Source organism: Corvus kubaryi, unplaced genomic scaffold, assembly GCF_017639235.1.
Source record: "Corvus kubaryi isolate FWS band 111438036 unplaced genomic scaffold, C.kubaryi_AGA036_p1.0 37384, whole genome shotgun sequence".
In the NCBI taxonomy this organism is placed as follows: Eukaryota; Metazoa; Chordata; class Aves; order Passeriformes; family Corvidae; genus Corvus; species Corvus kubaryi.
The window spans coordinates 1,738,045-1,761,219 of NW_024581126.1; the positions used below are offsets into that span (position 1 = coordinate 1,738,045).

The 23,175-nt window shown below is 40.0% G+C and overlaps 1 protein-coding gene across 16 annotated transcripts in view; it reads right to left on the bottom strand.

The window, feature by feature from the left end:
• Positions 1 to 23,175, bottom strand: part of PPFIBP2 (PPFIA binding protein 2) — a 99,926-nt gene that overhangs the window by 38,582 nt on the left and 38,169 nt on the right. For 11 of the 16 annotated variants that reach the window (XM_042035614.1, XM_042035611.1, XM_042035610.1 and 8 more), the window contains 2 exons: positions 4,458 to 4,547; positions 498 to 611 (listed from right to left, as the gene is read on the bottom strand). In XM_042035614.1, coding sequence (XP_041891548.1) covers positions 498 to 611; positions 4,458 to 4,547 — 204 coding nt within the window. Of the gene's footprint in view, positions 1 to 497; positions 612 to 671; positions 780 to 4,457; positions 4,548 to 12,589; positions 12,685 to 12,901; positions 13,680 to 23,175 lie in introns of those variants that run through there. The other 5 variants (XM_042035618.1, XM_042035620.1, XM_042035617.1 and 2 more) reach the window with 5 other exon arrangements.

Consider the following 23,175-nt stretch of genomic DNA (forward strand, 5'->3'; position numbering starts at 1 on the left):
TTTTTTCTTACAAAAATAAGGTGAAAGCTCCAAAGTTAACCGAAAATGGTTATAGAACACAACTTGATACAGTAATTCTTTTCAACTTGCTACTTGTTCAACTTCAAAGGCATAGGAAAACAGAAGGCATTTAAATAAAACTTCTTAATTCTCTAACTCCTACATATATTAGATACATTCAACCTGTCTAACCAGTTACTCAGCCATGTCCAAATAAGCCCAGTTCAAATAAGACAAAACAGTTTCATTTTGCATGCTGCCACGTACGGTATTATGCAACCAGCCAGTAAAACTTTTCTGCAACAGGAAAACAAAGAAACATTTATTGGAGGGGAAAAAAAGTGCAAAGCAGGAGGAGAACAATAAAAGAGGCATTTTTTTCCTCTCTGTTTTATCCTCTTGCCAAAGGCAGTCACACATGCTGACAAGCTGACCATGTGTGTTCACCCCTCCGCTGGAGAAGGTTGTGCAGGAAGCTCTGCAATCCAGATTTTTACCTGTTGGAGCATTTCTTCTGTAGCATTCAGCTTCAACTGATGCCCCTCAAGACAGATTTCTAAGTCCCGGATTTTCTCTCCTTGAGCTTCCACCTGGTCTGTGAGAACACTCACCTGTAATTGGAGAGGAGAAGCACGATGCTACTGAACTGACTGTAAATAAGGTTCAATTACCTTATACATATAACATCCAAATGCACGTTTTAACAAGAAGTTCCTTTTAAAGCCCTCAATGCTTTAATATTCTTGTGCACGGCAGCAACCTGCTCTACCAAGACGAGACAGTTTTGCAGTCTTACCTCTATTTTGCTCCAACCCCGCCCTCAAATCTCCCCTCCCCTGCAACTGTTTTGTTTTGATCTAAAAAAGAAAGGGCATTTCAAGAACAGCTGGAACGCTGCCTATAGGTAGCTTGGGTCCCTTCGTGCAGAAGTCTGGAAAATTGGAAAGGAGCTGACAAGAACAGAGGATACTGGAAATATTTTATGTGGTTTTGCAGCAGGCTTTGCCATTGTGGGTTCTGTTGGCGTGTTGCTCCCTAGAACAGATAAGTAGGAAAATTGTTCCTTCCAAACCCAACCAATTACTTTACTTCTTACAAGAAAAAAAACCCGGCTTACCTATCAATAAAGAGTTCTGAAGTTTTAAAGAATGCAATGAGTAAAAGCAGTAAAAGGCAAGTTTTAGCAGTGGCAAAGTTCTATTCCAACAAAAATTCCCAGGCTTTGGCAAGCCAAAACATGAAAGCAAAAGCAGGGAGATACAGACAATGAATACCAAGAAAAGAAACAATAAGCAATCCTGGTAAAGATCTGTGGGAATGGTGGTACAGAGCAGTGAGTATGCAATAAAAAAAGCCCAGCAGCTGAACTGAAAGCTTGCAAAACAGAAAAAACTGCACCCAGGATAACATTAGAAAGACATGGAAAAAACCCCAGTGACAATTCTTCTGTTAAGAAGCACATACACTCTGTATATTCATTTTGACTATTTATTTATACAAAAGCCTTCATTATTTTAGAAAAATATTATCACAAACAAAGGAGCCCAAGGTGTTTAAACTCCTTTTTGAAGGAAATGCATTAACAAAAACTTATACATGCTCTCAGATCCTACCCTGCAACACCTTTATTAATTAAAAAAAGAAAAAAAAAAGTGCAATATGTGGAAGTGAAGCTTTTAAGATATATCCACTATGCAGCATGTCTAAAACCCAAAGAAGAATTGAGTTCAAGGAAGCTGTAGAGGGAGAGACTCAGTGATCTGTATTTGTTTACCTGCAAACATAATGACAAGCATGCCTGGGAAAGAATCACATACAAAAGAAAGAAAAATAAAAGGCTATTTAATTTTTTTTCCATTAAAGTAGCTGGCTGTAGCTTAGAGTGCAGCTGAACTCAGGATGAGAGGTGATAGGAAGGAGTGGGTGGAGGCAGATGGCAGAGGGACACATCCAAGCTGGGGCAGGAGGAGAACTCCCTGCGAGGCAATCTGTTGCTTGTCTACTTTGTTTCCATTAAATGAGAGATGATACACAAAAAACCCCATGTGAGGTCAGAAAGCAAGAAGAAACAAAGTGAATTGTCTCCTTTAGTCTGATGCAGGTTCCAGAGAAAGAAAACCAGCTTTATTTAGAGCATCCAGGTTAGGTTTAAATACCATTGCAACCTGGAAGGAAAACTCTGTATGTTAGATGCGACCTGCAAAGGAATTTAGTAAAAGCTTAGCAGCTTTAGAAGCATCTGTTGGGTGTTCCAGCAGCTGGGCTGAGAGGCACATTAACCACTTTGAGCTCGTATTTTCCCTTCTGTCCAGGATCACATCTGCCAGAGTCTTCAAGGAACCCGTAAGGCTGCACCCAGAACATAATCCCAGTTTATGCTACTCTGGCAGTTCTGTCTTGCTTTAGGAGTGACACACCTGCAAGGCTCAGCCTGTAGGTAGTATATTTGCTGTAGAAGTGAGGTATATGGAACACTTAGCTAAAAATCAAGTGTTAGAAAGGTTTAAAAGTCTCAGGCAAGACTGGAGTGCTGCAAGCCTCCTATTTCCTCCAGATCACAGCTATGGGCCAGTCACTGGAACAATTCAGCATGAGCCATGGACTAGAGGTGCTCTGTTCCCATTACCTTCTCATCCTTCCTGCCAAAGCAGCCAGGTTTGTACCAGCAGAGTCCCTCAGGCCATGTAACCTCAGCATGGGGCTTGCCTGTGCTCCTCATATTCAACTGCCTGGACAGGACTGGTGTAAACCAGGTCCTAAAACCAGCTCCACCTTGGCACCTTTGTTGTTGTTGATGTTCATCTTGCAGATGGAGGTTTTTGTCTATCTTATTTGCCTGGGGTTTTTGCAGTTCTACAGCAATGCTGTGCAGTGGGAAAGGAAAATGCACAAATATTGACTAAGACTTTGGGTTTGATGGGGGGTGGAAGTGAGGCGAATAAAATGCAGGAGACATTTTCTGGTTCTGATTTTACTCTATTCCTTCTAAGAAAAGCTCTAGGCAGCTCACCAAAACATGTCATAAAACCCCTTTATGTGCATTTGGCTGGCTGCATTCCTGCGTACCTGTTCATGTGGATGAAGGAACAGTTACTAAAAATCTGCAGGACAAAGACAGGAGAAGCACATCCTGAGCAGCAGCCTGGGACAGTCTGCAGGACTTAGCACAGGTCCTGTTAGATCCACAGAAGCTGAAGCACAGACACAGATCACAGGAGTGCACAGATATGTGAGGAACAAGAGAGACCCTCACACCCAAAGCCACAGGTGCACCAGTTCCACCCTCAGCTCTGGAGGGAACAGCTGCATTTGGCTCCTAATTGTCTCTCCACTCATGAGTTGCTCATGTGTGCAAGACGTGGATGTACAGTGTGAAAAGTTGTTTGGTATTACTAATAGAACCAAGACTTTAGCATTAAGAGCCACTTGATTAATAAAAGACATTCTAACAAATAGCGGTTGTAAAGCGCACACTTAAATTCCAACCAGAATTTTGTTTTTCTGTCAGGTGGGGGTTTTTTTCTAAATTTGGTAATAGCAATTTAGTTTATGAACAGTAATGAAAAAAAAAAAATCCAACCAAGCCAAAGCTTGTGTCTCAAAACATTTATTGTTTATTTAACAACAGCAGTGAGGCTGCTGCTCAGTAATCGAACACAAGTATGAGCAGAACATACAGGATAAGGCATGTTTACAGAAACTCGTGACTGAAAGCAGGGAGAACACCTACCCAACACACTTCAGTTTTGTTTGCTATAAATATATGTGCTTATAAAATGCATTTGAAGGGAAAGGATATGCAAAGACCATTTAAATAATCTCCAGCTTCACCTCTTAAAAAGCATGGAATGTACAGTTTAGTACTAGCAAAAATACACAGAAAAAAAAATATTTTTTTAAGTTGTGCAACATGTGTCTTCTCCAGGAGGAAAACTTACACAGGACACAGGATCTGTTTGAAAAAGGCTTGGTAAACTGAGAAACAGGAAACCTGGAAGAGTTTAGGCATGCATTTTACTGTCAAATTTTCTCTATCCCTGTTTTCCTCCCTTTTTTGATGATGGAAACAGTTTTGGTATGGCATATAAACAGGAAAAATACCAGTTCTATCTACCTGCCAGTCTTCTGGGTCATTACAAATGGTGGCACACAGAACCTAGAAAACTGGCACCACCCAGCAAACCGAGAGAACCACCATCACTGCAGTGTCCTAGGACAGAATTATTTTTAATCCCTTTGTCATCCCCCCTTTGACTGCTGTTACACCCTCTCCTCTACCAGGTTACCCCACCATGAAATCATTCAGAGGGATTATACAGATTATAAATTCCTGGTTAAATATCAGTTACATATGGAGACCTGCTAGCATTTGTTTAACAGAAAGTACTCTGCCACTTCAGCTTTTATGCACTGAACATCAACTATACAGACAATTTTCTTCTCTCTTTTAAACATACCTGCAGGATGAGCGACTCTTTATCACCTTCTAGTCGTGCCAACCTTTCTTGATAAGTTTCATTATTAGATGAAAGATGGCTCACCTGCGACTGGGAGGAAAAAAAAGTGCTGTGAGAATTTTTACACTTAAAGTTTCAAGCAATAGTTAATAAAAATTATATATATTAAACCATTTTTACAGTACAAAAAATATGAAAAAAGGTGTGTACAGACCAGAACTTTTCATTTCATATGCATTAAGCCTTTGGAATGTACCTTTTTTTAGCTGTATTTTGAAAACTCTCTCATTTCCAGCAATCAACAATGGTATAGCAATAGACTGGTATTTTCTAGAAAATGATAATTTCAATGAAAAACACCATCTTACCAAACCAAAACCCATTTAATTTGAAATATCTAGTCTCCACAGTCTTTTGCCGAAGTCAATGAATCTTGTGTTTACCTTCAAGCGGTAAAAATTGCTATAGGTATAGTATCCCTAGAAATTACTGAAAGAAAATCAGAAGTTTTTTGTTAGCAATAAAAATTTATTTAAATGATCAAATTCTTATCAGAAACTGCTCTAGCCACCCAATCACTTACGGATTCTTAAATGGCTCTAGAGAGCAAAACCTTCTAAAACATGGCCTGTCCTTAACTATTATGTCCCATTTCCTATGAATTTTATATAGACACAACACAATTTTTAAAAATCTGCAGATTTATTCAAGTTTAGAAGAGTCTCCTAGGTTCATCCTGCCCACTGCAACATTGTGGGAATGGAGCTGTTTGCTCAGAGCATCAGAAGAAACCTAAGCCCCCAGAGGCTGATTTCCCAACTCCACTGCAGGCACTGCATTTCTGCCAGGGAACACAACACTCAGCCTGGCTTTTCAGCTAACACAGGAATCCAAGGAGTTCCCTTCAACTGCAGCTGACTACTCATTTATACACACTTGCACAATGGCACCAATATAGTTATAATCCTCCTCCACAACTGCCCTTTCATTTTCAGCTAAACATTCGTGAATAATTTTTTTTTTTTTAATTAAACATATTTATGGCTTCCTGATCTATGCTGAGACCTACAGGCTCAAACATAAAACAGAAGGTGAAAATAAACATGGTGCTAATTAACTCAAATCAAGAAATCAAATCTTTACCCAAAAGACACTTTTCAAGCCATAAAGTGCTGAGCTAGATGTAAGTGTGGCACCTTTGTAAGCTGAGAGAAACCAAGCACCCTTGTCTCTGATTATTTTGAAAGAAATTGAGAGAATCACAACAGCACCAACAAACAGGGCTGAAAGATGTCTGAAGAGATCATCTGGTTCACTATTCCATCCTCGGGCCAATGATTATTTGCAATATTCTTGTTTTGTCTTCTTCTGAAGACCTCCAGAAATGGAATTTACAGCTTCTCCATCTACTTCTCACCTGCCCATCATTAGAGCATTTTTCTTAATGCCTAATCTGAATCATCTCTTCAACTTCATGGCTCTTATCATACCACCATAAATTAAAAAATAGGTCCCTCTGCTCACTTCAGAGATTTTTTACATATTTAAAGATTATCTCTACATCTCTAATTAGCAGGTCCCTCTTCATGTTGTGAAAGAAAATACGACTTTTTCTGTCTTTTCCTCACAGGTTAACTTTTGAAGATTTGTTTTGTTACTTTCTTTTGGTTCCTCTTCACCAACTATTTCCCAACTTCTTTTAAAATTAAGAGCCTAAGAGGAGACACAGGACTCCAGTTGAAACTGGCTTGAGTGGTAAAACCTTTTCACAGACTCTCGGGCCATATTTCTTTCCATATTAACAATATAGTAAAATTCATGTATTTTCAGCCTAGGACCCATAACTTCCAGATCCTTTTAAAATGCTTTTATTTAGCTGCCATCCTGTTCTTCATTCTGCTTTTACTCTTTATTTCAGCTTAAATGTGTAACTTTGAGCAAGTCTGCATGGACTGGGATTCTACTATTTATACTCTTTTCCTGTGCATCTGGCTCTTAGGTTTTAATCATGCCCCTTAGCATAGCTGCAAGGCCCTTAACTAGAATCACATATGAATTCAATAACCTTGGTCTTCTGTCCCTGTTTAAGTGACCAACAGGAACATTAAAAACAGAATGTGCAGAATCTCAGTCCACACCTCACTCACCAGCATTCATCATCAAAAGAAGAACGTGTTAACTCTACTCAGAATAAACTTTTGTCACAAGTTTTTGACCAGTTCATAATAAGTACAACTAAGGTTCAAGACCTCACAGAAATGGCTCTAAATATGCAAGTGTGAGGTCAGCCAGAAAGGCCTCAGATAAGCACAGGAAGGTACAGTAGACAGAAAAATGACCTGCTAAATAAGTGTCTGATTGACGTACAGCAGTTGTTTAAGACTTGGTAATTCTTTGTGGCATGTATAAAGACAAGATAAAACAATGTAACTTGAACCGAGGCCATCTGCGGATGGTTGGAGTGCATTCTGCAGTTGTGAGAGTCAGGACTGAGAGGAAACTGAGCAAGATGTCACATGTATCAGCAGCAACTGAGTACAGGACATAGAGCACTGAAGACATGAGACCATGGATGGTTCCAGTTGGTGTAAGAGCTTGCAAACAATAAATAAATACTGCTCATGTGCTTACACAGGTCTAAAATGCTGAATCGACAAGATTTCCTATAAAGCTGTTATTTCAGAAGATACAGCATTAAAGAGCAAAAGTTGTTACCTGGGCTCAACAAGTTAGAAGCCAAGCATGTTAACTATGTTTGTTATAATGAAAGAAGGAGAGGGATTGCATAAAACATGTAAAAAAGTTTGTGATAACACATGATAACAAAGTAGAAGGAAAGATACGCTAGAAGGCAAGGCAGCTAAAAATATGTTGATGGCAGTACCACTGCAGATAAAAAATCAAATGCATGCCATAAATACTTTGCCTACAGGAATCACAGAATCCTTAAGGCTGGAAAAGAGTTTTAAAATCGAGTCCAACCAGCACCACCACCATTTTCGCCATTAAACCATGTCCTCAAGTACCATATCTACACATTTTTTGAACTCTTCCAAGGATGGTGCCTCCACCATTTCCTCAGGCAGTCTGTTCCCATGTTTTACAACCCTTTCTGTGAAGAAATTTTCCCTAATATCCGATCTAAACCTCTCATGGTGCAAGTTGGGGCCATTTCTCTTGTCCTTTCACTAGGTGCCTGGGAGAAGAGGCCGATCCCCACATGGCTGCACACCCTCCTTTCAGGCAGTTCCAGAGAGTGATGAGGTCACTCCTGAGCCTGTTTTTCTCCAGGCTAAACACCCCTGGTCCCTCAGCTGCTGCTCATGGGACTTGTGCTCCAGACCCTTTCCCAGCTCCATTGCCCTTCTCCGGACACGCTCCAGCCCCTCAATGTCCTTCCTGAACTGAGGGGCCCAGAACTGGACACAGCACTCGAGGTGTGGCCTCACCAGTGCTGAGTGCAGGGGGACAATCACTGCCCTGCTCCTGCTGGCCACACCATTTCTGATCCACACCAGGTGCCATTGGCCTTCTTGCCCACCTGGGCACACCTGGCTCATGTTCAGCCACTCTCAATCAGCACCCCCAGGTCCTTTTCCACTGGGCCCTTTCCAGCCACTGGTCCCAAAGCCTGTAGCACTGCATGGGGTTGTTGTGACCCAAGGGCAGGATCCAGCACTTGGCCTTGTTAAATCTCACACCATTGGGCTTGGCCCATCCACCCAGCCTGTCCAGATCCCTCTGCAGGGCCTTCCTGGCCTTCAGCAGATCAACACTCCCACCCAGCTTAGGGTTATCTTTGCACTTGCTGAGTGTGCACTCAATCCCCTCATCCAGATCATCAATAAAGACACTGAACAGCACTGGGTCCAGCACTGAGCCCTGGGGACACCACTGGTGACAGTCCCCAGCTGGACGTAACTCCATCCACCACCACTCTCTGGGCCAGGACATCCAGCCAAGTTTTACCCACTGAAAAGTGCACCTGTCCAAGCCATGGGAAGCCAGGAGCTGCAAAGCAGTTTCTTGGAGCACTGGTATTACAGTCTCTTTAGTGATTTTGGATATAGTTTACTGTCCATCAGATTGCAAAAGATATTAACATAAAAAGTTTCCTGGAACAATTCCAAATCAGCTGTTTCTCCCAGTTCTACAGAAGGAAAAGAAAAAGAAAGCTTTCCATAATATTTTTTTCATCAAAAAGCATTCCACCACCTGCTTGAGATTCATCATTTTTATTTTCCAAATCTTTGGAATATGCTCATTAATTTAATATGAACACAATATTGGTAGAGGCTGGAAAGTTCCAAGTGTCTAAGTATCACTTGCATGATCCTGTCATTACCGAGTACTTTTCCAAGAAAAGGGCTTAAATTTTCCTTCTTACGTGACACACAAAAAAAAAAATCAGACTTTGGAGAACAATTCAATAGCTTTGATTTAAAATGGGGATGATCAGCAAAAGTATAAAAGGACGTTGCAAGAAATGTTGGTCAGTTGATGTGTGTGCCTTTTCAGCACCAAGAGTCTCCAACACAGCTAACTTTAATCCAAACCCCACCAACTTCTGGAGTTGGTCAGCAAGCTGTTACTCAGAAATTTGTCAGAAACAACATGGATCTCATCCTGGGCTGTGGAGCGGGGAGGAGCTGGGAAAAGAAACCTGGCAGTCAGTTAAAGTGGTGATTTGTAAGCTTTTTCAACAAGTCACCCGCCTCTTTGAGGAGACAGATTATGTCATAACCCTCCTCTCTTCTTCAGTCACATGAATCACCTTCAGCTCCACTGATAATTGAATAGGATGCCTGTGGCAACAATAATGTGTGTATTAATGGGGAAGATTAGGGACATGCTTGATGTATTGCCTTTTGTTGTAGTTTAGAAGCTGAAAATGAGGAGTATGGCCAGCAGAGTTCAGCCACTCAGCTTCACCACAAACCACCTCACAGACCACATTTCAACATAAGAAAATGTGGACTGTAGATTCTTCCCAGCCTATTTGCAGTTGATAATATTTAGAAGTGTATGGTCTTTCCACTTCTGTAGTGCTCTTCTTGGTCAGTAGAATTATGTTCTGAGTCACAAGGAGATGTATTATGAAGTGATGAGTGAGCAGCTTACACAGTAAACATTTTTATTTGCATCTGCCTATGGACGCAATACAAATTTAATCTCTTGGCATGTTAGTGCTACCTCAGATACACACCCATCTCAACATATGTGCATTCCCTCAGTTACCTGAGAGGAGGAGGAGAAGGCCGGAACATGATTCCTGGATCTACAATTCTTGCCTTTCATCTGAAGGCAATTAGTAAATCAAGAGCAGGATTTTTTATTTGCCATTGTTACTGGTTGGTTAAATGAAAGTGGCAGCCACCTGGAAAAAGCTGACAGTGCATAGTCTGAAACTAGCAAAGACAGAGCTACATTAATTTTGGTAGTCCTTAAAACAAATGAATTTTTAACAAATATTTTTATTTAATCTGGATAATTTTTCTGAAAACTAATAATTATTTTCTTCCTCCAGACAGTTAAATGTCTTAAAAGAAAATATCCTTATAGAAGTCATAAGATTCACCTTCAGCAGCGTGAATTTAATGGCTATATCATGGGTTTGATCACCCCACCTCTTGCTAGGACAGGTTAAGAATCTCCCCCAGAAAAAAAGGAAGGCATAAAACCAATGTACATCAATTTCAGGCCAGCCATTAGCTGTGAATATTAGCATTTATATTAATCATTTTTGACTATAACTACATGTCTACATACCAAAATGTGGGTTGTGCCAGTTTTATTTGTCTTCCATTTAAGGGTGGGTGGGAAGATAAGAATAAAGCAACAGGATGACACAAAATTTGACATGAATCCTCTAACCCAAATCCCTTGGGAGAACAAAAGAATGTTTGCTAAAAACGAGACTCTTTCAGGTCATGGGGATATCTCAGGGCCCTTAGTTTGCAACAGAAACTTTTAACACTGATGGATCCCCACTCAGGCCCTGTGAAAGAACCCAGTATTAATCACCTGCAAAACACTTCCCCCAAACTGCCCACACTACTTTATGAGGATTGTGCTGCTGGCCAAGCTGTGAAGTTAAAAGCACACAGTGTATACACTAGGAATTTTCCCTATCCTTCCTTGGCTCTGTCCACATGCTCTCAGGTTTTGCTGCCCACTTTGTCCATCTCTCTGGCCATTCTTGGCCCAGCATTCCCACAGGTCATGTTAACACCAATAAAGTCCAATGGAAAGAACTGAAGTGTGGTGACACATTATTTCAGTTTGATTTAAATATTACTTTTTCCCCTGCTGCTGTTGCAAGATGCTACTGTGCACATTATGTTACAAGACTTCTGCTTAAAACCAGACCCTCCATTCTAAGCATCTGAAAATAGAAGTTGTATCTGTTGTTTTGCCTGCCTGGATCTCAGGATTTTCATTTTTGTTTGCTGCCCTAACCCAGTCCAAGCCACAGATACCACACAAATCTAGCCTAGCCAACCCCTGCAACATCAAAACCCATCTGGGTCTCTGAAGAGATTTCTGCTAATGATGAAATTTGAGCCAGCTCTGGCATACTTCACCAAGGCTTTATGGAAGTCTCTTGCAGTTATTCGCTGTTAAATGCCATGTGTTACTCTGAAAGCAACTCATAATTTTATTATCAGCCAAAGAGCAACAATTTATGATTGCAGGGACTGAAATCTTTATATGCTGTAACAGTCAGTGCCAGACGTGAGACACTGGGATTCTTGGACAGGAAAACTGAACAAGCAACTGAAGACTGTTTCAACTTTTTTGTTTTCTAAATCACTTGTCAAAGGAATTTGGGAGCAGACTGCTTAAGTTCTCCTGGGAACAATGCAAGATCATTTTCAGTCCTCCTCCCTTCCCCCACATGTGCTCACCCCTTTAAAGAGCTTGCAAGGAAAAGCAGCAGCATTGATATTCTCCTTCACGTACCGGACATAAAGGGAATTACATGCAACTACAGCAGGAGCACCATTAACTCCTGTAAAATCTTGTGCTACACTTGAACACGGTATCCTTTCTGAGCACAGTCCACCAGCTGACAGCAGCACACCTTATTAACCTCTTTGTTAGCAAACCTGTCTTTACAGAAATGAAATTTGCACCAGGAAGCAGGAGTGGCAGACACGCTGTATCCATAACCTCATTTAAATACCAAATTAATATGTGAGCTCAAAATACACTTTTTAAAGAGGTAATTAGCTTTAACTGCACAGAGCACAGGTTAAAATAATAGTATAATGTTACCAGCAGCTACTTCCTGTTGCCTCTTAACTATCCTCTCACTTCCCATTTAATCCCCTCCACAGACACACTCCAGAAATGTGAAAGTTTCTATAATCCAGTGTAAATATTTGGTAAATTAACTTCACTATTCTCAAGGTCTTATTAAAGACTGACACATCATTAATATTTTACACTTATTCAAGGAACTACCCAAAATAAAAATTTCTAATCACATTTCACATTAGTATTGACAGATACTTTATGTTTATACAGCTAGTAAAAACCCAAGAGTGCATGTGCATATATATTCATGTATGTATGCATATAAACAAGCAAGAATTTGCAGGAAAAGCAGACACAAGCTACAATAGATTTTAAAATAATAAGGAGAGGATGTGCTTCTTTCGTGACACACACAGTTAAATCCATATTCTAATTTAAAAACCAGCCTACTCTGAGGGATCTATTCACATCCCATTCATGGATTTTTCTAACACTGAAAAAGAAATTCTTAGAACATAAAAAAATCTAAACGCTGACAAAAACAGTGATTTTTTTCAAGGTGATGAGAGAACTGTACAAACCTATTTTTTTTTTAAAAGGAAGACAAAAACAATCTCATGCAGTTAATTTATGTTTGGGCAGTTCATGACAGAATTAATAACCCTGCTTTTTAAAAAACTTATCTGTTTAGCAGAGTATCACGCACAGAGGAAAATCACCACCATTTTTACCCGAGACAAAGGCATCCCGAAAGGTCTCATACAGTTACCCCGATGAAGAATCACTTAAGTGAAGAGCTAGTGCAGAAAACTTTTCCCTTTAAAGCACAACATGGTGAACACCACCCTCTCCTTCCTTTAGCTATACATTACCATGCAGGATTTGTTTTGTTGCACTGCAGTCCCCAGAAAGCACAGGCACTTGCCAGAATCTATTGCCATTTGCTCAAAGTTTGATCCTAGAGTTTCATTTTTAAAGACAAAGACAGCTGATTTTCTCCCCCCTCCCTAAGCCTCCTCCTCCTCCACCAAGACACGTCTTTAATTCACTTCTCATGAAGAAACTCACACCATTTAAAGTCTGAGGCACTGAATGAGTTTCCTTTCGCAAAGCTGAGAATTCTGACTAAGATTTTGCTAAATGTGCATTTCGAAAGAGAAAACAAAGCCCAGCAAATCACTTACCCTCTTTAGCCACGTGAAGTGCTTGTAAATATCAATCTCACCATCCATGCTTTGGGCCCATCTCAGCAGTCACATTCCCAGGGTTAAAAGAAACTTTTGGAAGCAAGTGCTCTGCTTTGTTTTACAGGATATAGCTGTGATTTCTTCCCCTTTCAACCCTCAACTTCTAAAATCTTCAATGCCTGGTCATATTTTAAGCTGAATCCCCTGCCTCTGTCCCACAGTCTTATCCCAAAGGCTTCTCACAGATGTATATATAACACACAACTGTATAAACTTCAGGCTCCCCCCAAACATCTGGTTTTTTTAAACAGCAGATCGGTTAGCAGGAAGAACAATGCAACCCCAAAACCATTAAAAATATAACTTGCTAAAAGATCTTTAAAAAAGGATCTTTCAAGAACAGCATAAATCTGCAGGATCTGTTCCCCTTTAATGCTGAATAAAAAGCTAAAAATTATTAAGCTGTCACTGAGAAACTATTCTCAAGTAATGCTTTCTCTGGCTTTCTGTTTCAAGAGTGGCTGGAACTCATTACCAAAGACCCCCTATTTCCTGTCTCTGTTCTACTCCCTGTTTATCGTAACACTACTCAGCCTTCTTAATTTATTTCAGGCTCAAGACTAAACCTAAAAATAAGTTCTGCTCTTTGAATTACTTGCCTGTCCTCTTAAAAGACATTATAAAAAGGGAGGAATTCAAGGACGATCCTGTGAATAAGATAATGATCCCATAAATACTGCTATTGCCAAAGAGGCGATATTCCATCCTAACAGAAGATGATGATACCCTTCCAAGATATTTGTCTGCTCCTGCTGAAGCTGAAATCTCACGGCATGGCAACTTTTCAAACTTGCAACACCAAGACAAACGCATGTGCAACGCAATGCTCTGGCAAGAAGGAAAGTTTAAAGTGTTGCCTGTTATTGCGGTGTCCTCTAGTGCCTCCACACAGTACTTATCCATGGCTTTTAAATTTTCCCAATAAACTCCAGCTTCCAGTGTTGTTTCTCCCCCTAGTTCAAAGTGGCTTTGGCCTTAAACCAGGCAGCTGATTGTCACACACACAAGGACAACTGCTTGGGCAATGCCTCTTCAGACCCAAACGCAGCTGTCCCCATGGAATCTTTGTGATGATCTCAGAACATTTACTTATCTCCTCACTGCCTTCAGGTCCTACAGGCAAAATGACCCCTGGGTTTAAGGAGTAGTAAACCGGCAGTTTGGAAGAGCTAGTGACAAGGCTGCCCATGGTACTAATGATATACACAGAGGACTCAAAGTCTGAAGCTGCACAAAGTCCTGAAAAGCCTTTCTTACAGGAACCGGCCTCACTTAGGCATCAACCCACATTTCAGACTGGTGAAGTCACAGATAATGTGACAAAATTTCTTCAAGGGGATGTGGGTTTCTAATGTTTCAACCATTCTTGGCCTTTTTGACCTGATAGAGCTCTTCTCAGAACCTCGCATAAGACAGAGTAAGAGGGAAGGATATAAACCCAGACTTTCAGTTCCTGTCATGTATTTATTATCTGTTCTTACTTAAAGTCACATGATGAGAAAAACATGACAATTTTTAGCAAGTCAGTGCTACAGGTCTTCTAAAGGCGTTGGGTTACCTAAAATCACCAGTAAACGTGACGAGAAAAGAACTATCTGTTTCGAAAAACAATGCTGCAAGACAGATCTGAAGGGGACTTGGGTTTCCTTGGGCATAGAATCTACTTATTTTATGCTGCCTGAAAGAGGACGAGAGCAGTTATTTGTTGAAGAGCTCACACTATCTTGGAAAAATCTTAATACAGCATCAGTGGTCCATTTAATAATTAAAAAACCCAAACAAACAAACAAACAAAAAACCCCAAAAAACTTAAGAGAGTACACTTCCCTGGGCAGTTTAAAGCAATTTTTTACCCAAAAATCTTGTTATCTAATTAAGGAGATTAGCAAATACATCAAGCTTGATCTCACAGCATTGCATATCCCATAGTATCACCACTATGGTGCCTTAAGTTCCACATTTCATCCATTTCAAAACAGAGGCTCTAAGACTCCTATTTCAGTCTTACTCATGGAAAAAGGAAATACCTCTCTTAAAGCATTCCACCATACTTTATCAGCTAATGATTGTGGTTTTAATTTTAAAACCTATAGAAAAACTGTGTCACTAAACTTCCCAGTGCCCCAGTGCAGCATCTGCATTTAGAGTAGTATCCATTTCTCCTTTTAAAAGTATTAAAAGTGACAACATACCTTACTTCTGCCTTGTCATTTGTGCTGGATTTCATGCAAAGGTCTCTTGATTCCTGTTAGTCATTCTTCCTGATTAAAAGGTAAATGTCTGAATTTTCTGCATCTTATCAGCCAGAATGTTGACAGCATACATTCCAGACAGTCACATGCTCACTGGGAGCCTGTCACCTGCATACTGAACTTTACATCCTGCTTGAGCTTTGGCCTGGAACCTTCAGAAGCCAACTGAATGCAAATCAAGTGCCCCAGATTTGCTTAGAATGCTTTTGCATTTCATGGGGAAAGCAGGTTAGCTTCTCTGGGCAGTGTGAAAATAAGGAAAATATGCTGCAATCTCAGGATTACCACTGTATGTTTTTCTTATTTTCAGTTAATCCATGTCTGTGTGTAGCTCTTCACTGAGTACCAGTTTCTGGTTCAGCGGAGAACTGAAAAACAAAGAAGCAAAAGCCCCCCACTGCCACTGTAGAACCAACACCCTCAAGTGTTACCCCACAGAGACTGATCCAGCTGCTTCTCTCTTGCCCCATCAAATTGTTTATTTTCTCCAGTGCTGTCCCCAAAAATAAAGGACACACATGTTATGGCAATACAAATGCAATGTAGGGCACTAAGATATTTCACGTTAGCAACGTTTATATACTCCATAAGCTGTATGATAACCCATCAGGATTTCTCTGCCAATTCCACACTCCCATAGAGCACTGCTGACTACTGCCAGCCTTGATTGCACTAAAATCTCCATCTGCAGAACACCAAAGGTGGCAGCCCAAGAACTCGTGCTGATACACAACCCACAAAAACCACTCAGCTAAGTGAGCCATTACTTTTAGTCAGCAGGTCAAATACTTCAAACAAGCCTAGAAATCTCTTTTAAACAGTAAACAAACATGCTGCAAGGGCTTTGAAACTGAAAGCAACAATACTTTAAATGATCAGCTACAGTTCTCATGTCCCTCCACTCCAGACTATGAAGAGGCAAGAAAACATCCAGAAATCCCCTTGCAACTGTGGAGGGAAAGGCACTGTCTGGTGTTTTCCCTTTTCTACCAACACGGATTGGAGCAAGCACAGAGTTTGTTTGCTTTTCCACCTCTTCCTTGCACCCAGCTGAGGCTCTATGAACACTATAAAATTGTATTTCCTAGCACTGTTTTAGCAATTTTACTTTTTCTTTGTGATAAAATACAGGTGTTGGTGCAGCACAAGTGCAAACGGTCAATCGTGTTCTTCTATTCCCTCTGAATCTCTTGGGAAATCAAAAGGCAAAGGAGCAGGGATCAGAGCACTTCTCCAGGGCCTGGAGCATGGCACCTGTCTGCCTTTTTATCAATAACTTATAGATTGTTCCAGCTTCCAATCCCATCAGACTCTGAAAACACGAGAAGAACTTACACTTGCTCTTTTAGGCCACGGAATGAAGTGACCAGGTTTGCATCCTCCCAGCCTCATCAGGGGAGCCCAGTGAGGATGGACATGCCACAAAAATTTACTCATTCCCAAGAATTAGTATCAATTTTTCCTACATCTATTCCTCTGTGTTTTTTTCCCCAATCCTAGTGTCTGGGCTGCTTTGGAAACAAAGGGATTAGGACCAGATTTTACAAGGGAAATATTTTTCAGCATGCCAATTCACACATGTCATTCTCGTGGTGAAGCAAAGTGTGAGAGCTTCAGACTGAAAAAAGAGAGAGAAAATATGAGAATACTTGTGTATAAAGAAACTCAGGCCATTTGTGCAGAAGACAATGGAGGAAGAAATCCCTTTTACATGGCCAAAATGGCTTCAGGAATCTAGATGAAGTATTTCCAGCAAGAAAATTTGTCGTAGAGTCTTAATCGTGACTAACTGATAATGCCTACGTGACAAAGAAGCAACTCTTGGAACAAAATGAAAAAAATACACTGCATTCTGTAGATCAGCACATTTGCTTTGCCTGTGATAATTTAAAAAAAAATAAACAATATCCTGGGAAACAGACAAAAAATAACATTTTACAGATGCACAAACAAATAATCCTTTCCCAGCATAAGACGCACTCAGTCCTAATGGCTTAATTATTTGATTAAAATCTGTATTTTGGAATTAAATGGACTTAGATGGCCATTAGTTCCATGTGGTGGTTAACCCTTACCCTTAATCCAAATTGGTAATTCTTCCAGCAGGTGCTGACATCTCTGGAGCCATTCCCATACCACATATCCCCAGCACTGCCATGTCCTTTCTGGTCACTGCTCAAGCAATAAGCAGCTCCCTTCCCTTGGCTGGCATAAAGAATGTATTGCTGGTTCTTAGATGGAGCTACTGTCTGTTAATTCATCCACAGACATTTGCACATTCTTGGCAGTTTCAAGCATTCCTCTCCATATGCTGAAATACTTTGTCCAGCCCAAGTTCTACAAGAACTGTGACTTTTTTTTTTTTGCATGAAACTCATTGAGAAGAGAACGTAAGAAACCCGAGTACCCTGTTTTCACACAAAATCTAAAAAATATTTTCTACTTAACAGAGCAGCAATATCACTGTGAACACTTCCCCCAGTTATATGCAGGAGTACACTGATATGTAAAGAAAATAATTAAAGATATTTATTTACATCCTACCACACAACATATTACAATAAGTCAATAAATTTAGTTTCCAGTCTGAAAGGTTTCAAAGCACAGCTGAAACTGCCAAACCTGCGTTAAATCAGTGTATGAGACATCTGAAACAGGATATTTACCAAAGATTTGCACACACACCATTACAAGGTTACAGTTTGCCTCTCCTCACTATGATGCACATCGGATTTTTCTCTTCTAAATTTCATAATGGAAAAAATAGTAAAAAAAACCCAAACCAAAATAAGATGCAGATACATCTTTACAAGTCCTTATTTCTGATAAGGATTATGCAAGAATTTTTTTTTTCCTTAAGCATTTCATTATTAAGGAAACTTAAGCCCGTTGTTTTCTTTTTATGAAAAAGAGTAGGATGCCAACATGTTGTACAATATCTCTAAAATAAGTATATTTTTTTCCATTTTTGAGCAGCCACAAAAGCTGAAAAAATATTTACTTGCATGTTATTAGCATACTAATCCAAAAGAGAACGAAATAACTTTGTTGTGGATACAACATTGTTATGTTTGTCATAACTAATAAGATTTAGCAAATGTCGATAGGTCCACCTATCCATCCAAATTCTGTGAAATGTGAATAGGAGTTACATACAGAAATACTTCTAAATTATGCCCTTCCTCTATTATTCAAATAATGCCTCCAAATCAGTACAGGGCCTTTAAAAACTAAATTTGGCTCCAGTTTCTTTACATAACCTCTACACCTTTTCTGTCAGCACCATTGTTTAAGGAAACAGTTCCCTCTTACCAATCTCTCTGTTAATTACTTTATGGAAAACATTTTCCAAAGTTTCCTGTAGCTCCACTTGGAAAATACATTTCTGCATTAATGTTTGTTAAATGAATACAGTGTATACTATTGAAATCGGTGAAAAGTAATGCAGCTGGAGATTCTAGTGACAGATCAGAAGGTGAGATGGAAAAGGGACTCCATGCACAGCATCAGACACAAAAGGAAAGATGAACTAATGGCATATTCAGCCACTCAGTGTAAAGGAAGGCACCGAAGCCAACAGCTGAACAAGACTTGTACAAATGGAACTGAATAAATTGCATTAATGCCTTTGGAGGATAACATGCAATTTCTGTATAAAATCATGGCTCCTACAGAGTATTCCACTGACACCATCACGGTGTGGATAGGCCAAGTAGCTGAGGATTGCACCTGAGGGCAAACTTCCTATATGTCAGTAGAGTACCTTGAATCTTGAAAAGCTTACATAGAAGTACAGGCCCTGCTGTTATAGCAGGAATATCACCTATCTTCCATGAGTATTCTAAGCCTGTAACACAGCCCTGTTTAAGCACTTCTGGCCATTGTAGTTTAAGGTGGCTCTGTTAAACAATATTGATCATTACAAGGGTGAAAGAAAATGCCATTTTTAGAAAGAGATCTAAATCAGCCCTACCCACTGATGTAAACTTCTATTAGTTCTTCATGTAGAGGAGACTTCACTACCTCTCCTGAGAGCTGCCACAGTGAGCAGTCACAATCAGAGATGGTAGGGTTGATTCCCAGACAAAGCAACCACGAAACAGTGGAAAAATTAGGCCTGGTTTAGAAAAGTTCCATGCAAGCTCTGTACAAAGCAGCAGTTCCACTATCTCCAAGGCATTCTAGTATTCATAAAGGGCTGAACACATGAAGGGCACTTCTCTGCTGGTTCTGGTGTTCTGTGAATTGCTCTGAAACACTTGGGGAACTCTGAGAGGCCCAGATTTTCCAGTTCAGGGCTTCCTTGCATCATCAATTCATTGAAAAGGAGCTGGAGCACTGTGGAGGACCAGGGCATTCAACTTTCAACTCTGAGTCCCTCTCAGAAAACATAATCCATCTAATGTTTCAATCTGGCAGAAATAAACACGAATGCTTACGGAGTGACGGCTTTTCTGCGCTGTCCCAGGCAGGCTCTACTGCTCCCTTTTCAATCTAACGTGTTAAAATCACTTGGCAGTGGGGAGATCCAGCTATAAATAGCTCCATCAGGACTCCCAGCAGCTGAGCTCCACAGTCAGATCTACCAGCAGATAAATACACTGGCTTTAACTGGCATTGCTCAGAATACATTCCCTTCCCACTCAGCTGTTGCTGAAAAATGCTATTGATACTTTTATAAAAGCGTGTTTTCAAGTACATGGAAGTGCCCCAAACTCAGTCATTTTCTGCCTCTCATCTGGACGGATAACCCTGTGAAATTAATCTTAGACAAAAGTGAAATAGAGAGACCAGTGATTATGTTTCAGCAGAGCACTTTAACACATGCTTAAAATAAAACTTTGAAGTGACTTCAAAACTCCACAAGCTCCATCCGGTCAGAATTCTGAACTGGGCTTTACTGTTTTAATTCAAGACTTTGTGAAGATACTGGGGAAAAATATTCCTTGATTTTAACCCACAGTGGAAACAATTTCTTTTGAACATTAATAATGAGCAAACAGCAAGCAAGACTGTAAGGAATTTATCCTGTTTTGGCTAAAAAGTCTCTGGTTTTACCACTAAAGCATAGATCTTGAAAAGAAACAAAGCACAGCACATATCATAAGGCAAATCACATTCTATTAAAAATTGCCTCTATCACATGTTCCTCTACTATTTCTTCTGCTCTTCTCTCCATTTCCTCAAATTGGGAATATTTAGGAATATTTTCAAAGTCAAACTTCCAAAAAACCTTCTACTAATGAGTTTTCACGAATCGGCATTTTAAGGCTCAGTATATAAAGCTACATGATGGAGTGGTTTGCTTTAAATATAGGTGTTCCACTAGGAGGAAGATCATGTTTTGCAGTCCTGAAAATGAGGTTTTCACTCATGCTTAAGAACAACTGTAAGAACACCAGTGTTCCTCTTTCCCCAGAAAAGGATTCCACAAAGGTGGATAGAATAAAACCCAGAATGAACAGTGTGGACGTTCATTTAGAGTTATGAAGCTGCAGTAGAATGCATTCTCTTGTTGCTCACAGAGCCCAACACAGTCAATTGTCACTGCAGCAGTTAATTTTTAATGCTGAAATTACTATCTGCTTTGTGATAGGTCACGTGCTCACTGGCAATACTGAAATATTTAACAAGAAACGTTGATACTATCTACCAATTTGTTTTGTATGAACTTGCCCTGATAATCCCTAGGTCTTTGTGTTCTGTTTTTAAGGCCAAAGAATTTATGATCATAAAGCCATGTAAAACACTTCAGACATTCTCTTCAAGGCAAAAGTTTTGACTACAATCCTTAAGTAGTTAAAAGTCTATAATTAATCATGTTTTCTTCCGTTTTAGGTTTGTCAGAAGATTTGTGCAACTACAGCAACAGTAAAATTCTCATTCTTTGAGACATAGAATCTTTCTAAATTCAGTGCTAACGTTGTCAAACCTATTTCATCTGTCTCAAAGAAGGGACAGCACAGTTACTGCATCCTGCTGTAAACTCAGGAGCATGAATTGTTCACACATCCCAGACGACAGAAACAAAAAAAAAAGCCTTTTCCAAAAGAACACCTTTAGTTCAACAGATGCTGTGCCTCGATCTTAGAGGAAACACCAAATCACCAATGGCTCCAGAAGAAAAAGGAATAAAGCAGCTGTTCTCAAAAGAGTTAATAAGGAAGGTAGTATCAGGTATGAAACATGATGCCTAAAGCTTTCCTATTCTAGACATATCTAAATTTTCCCACATCTTTGGCATTCACACCTAGAGCAGACGGGACAAAGAATATAAATAAATAAATAAATAAATAAATTAAATTGTTCAGACCACCAAACATCACTTGGTGACACTTTATGCCTGATAAAGTCCACAGTTTGGTGCTACAGACCTGAAGGAAGCTGAGACCATCTGCAGTGTCTATAATCACCACAGAAACTTCCTGACTGATCAGAAATAAACCCGTGTGCCTCAAAGCTGACCAAGGGCTAAACTCCACAGACTTTATTTATTCATTTGAACACTAGGTGTAGTTCAGCACATTAAGAGGCAATTCCCAAAGCTGTAAAGCTGCTTGAGCTATAAGGCCAAGGAGCAATTTTGTGCAGAAAGTATTTTCCTCACGCAGGTCCACCTGAGCTCTGGTTTGCAGATGTGACAACGTCCAACACAAACAGCATGCAGAAGGCTCAGCCACTTTCTGTCCCTCTAAGCTGCTATCCCAAATCCTGCTGTGCGGCAAACACAGAGCAGGGACACCCACACTGGGCCTCAGAGAGCTTTCAGGGCTGCATTAGGTTATGAAGATTGCTAAGGCAGAAGGAGCACAAGAGACAATAACTGGGACTTTTATCCCGTAACTTGCTTAAACCCAAATGCTGGCAGTCAAATGCTGCTGTTTGATACTATCCAGCAGGAACGAGCCTCGAGTCTTCCTTCTGACCTCCCTTTCTGTAAGCAAAGCAATATGGGGCAGTGGCAAAACAGCTATTCAAATTATTTCCATTAGGCACATTGTTTGTATTCTTGATTAACAATGGCAGCTGAAATGATTTTTAAATACCATTTTCAATATTTAAGTGAAGAAGAATCATAAAATAAGACACTTTTCTTGAAAGAAACGTGCTTATCTGCTTTTAAAATGAACATGAAATGGTTTTTTATATCTCTAGTTTCTAATGTGTGCCTAATCAGGATAAGCTGGGAATATTTTTGATGCCCATTCGAGTAAAATGTTAGAAAGAAATTAATTGCTGTAGTCTCTGAAGCTGTTCAGTTACATGCTAGAGCAGCTCTCCAGCTTCAAAAGAAGGTGCATGGACCCCAAAAATAAACAGATCTGGAATTAATCACCCACAAAAGAAAATCCCTCTCCATTTATAGCTATTATTTAAACTATAATAGCTCTAAAAGATAAAAACTTAGAGGCATCAATTCACCATTCACTACAAAGTTTGTTACAATTCAATTACTGCTACTGATATTAAGCATTGTTTAATGTAATGTTTCAGCTGAACACAGCCATTAAATGTCCTCCAAATCTCTGTACTCAGACAGTAGCCTACACTTTAGATAGAATGCTTAGAAGAGACACTTTGGAGCACATTCCACTGGAGAATGTGCCAGAGCTGGCATTTTTTGTGTAATGATGCTTTTACCTGAGGGATACCAGCTGCAGCAATTGGAGACCCACAGTTCAGGGGTGCCTGTGTGAACCCATGGGTCAACAGGGGAACCCACAGCCACAGGAGGGGCTGTTCATGCTTGTAACCAACACCAGCTGGGAGGGAGGAAATGTGTGCGTCTTAACTGTGAATGTGTGTGGGATTTTAACTTTCTGGAATTAGTTTTAGAACTGCATTTAGAAATTTCTAAGTGTTCCTTAATGTTTCTTAAGCCTCTAAGTATTCTGGTTTATCTGTTGCATTGCTGATGTTGATCTTAGAGTCCCCTGATTTCTAGTTAATTATGATTTT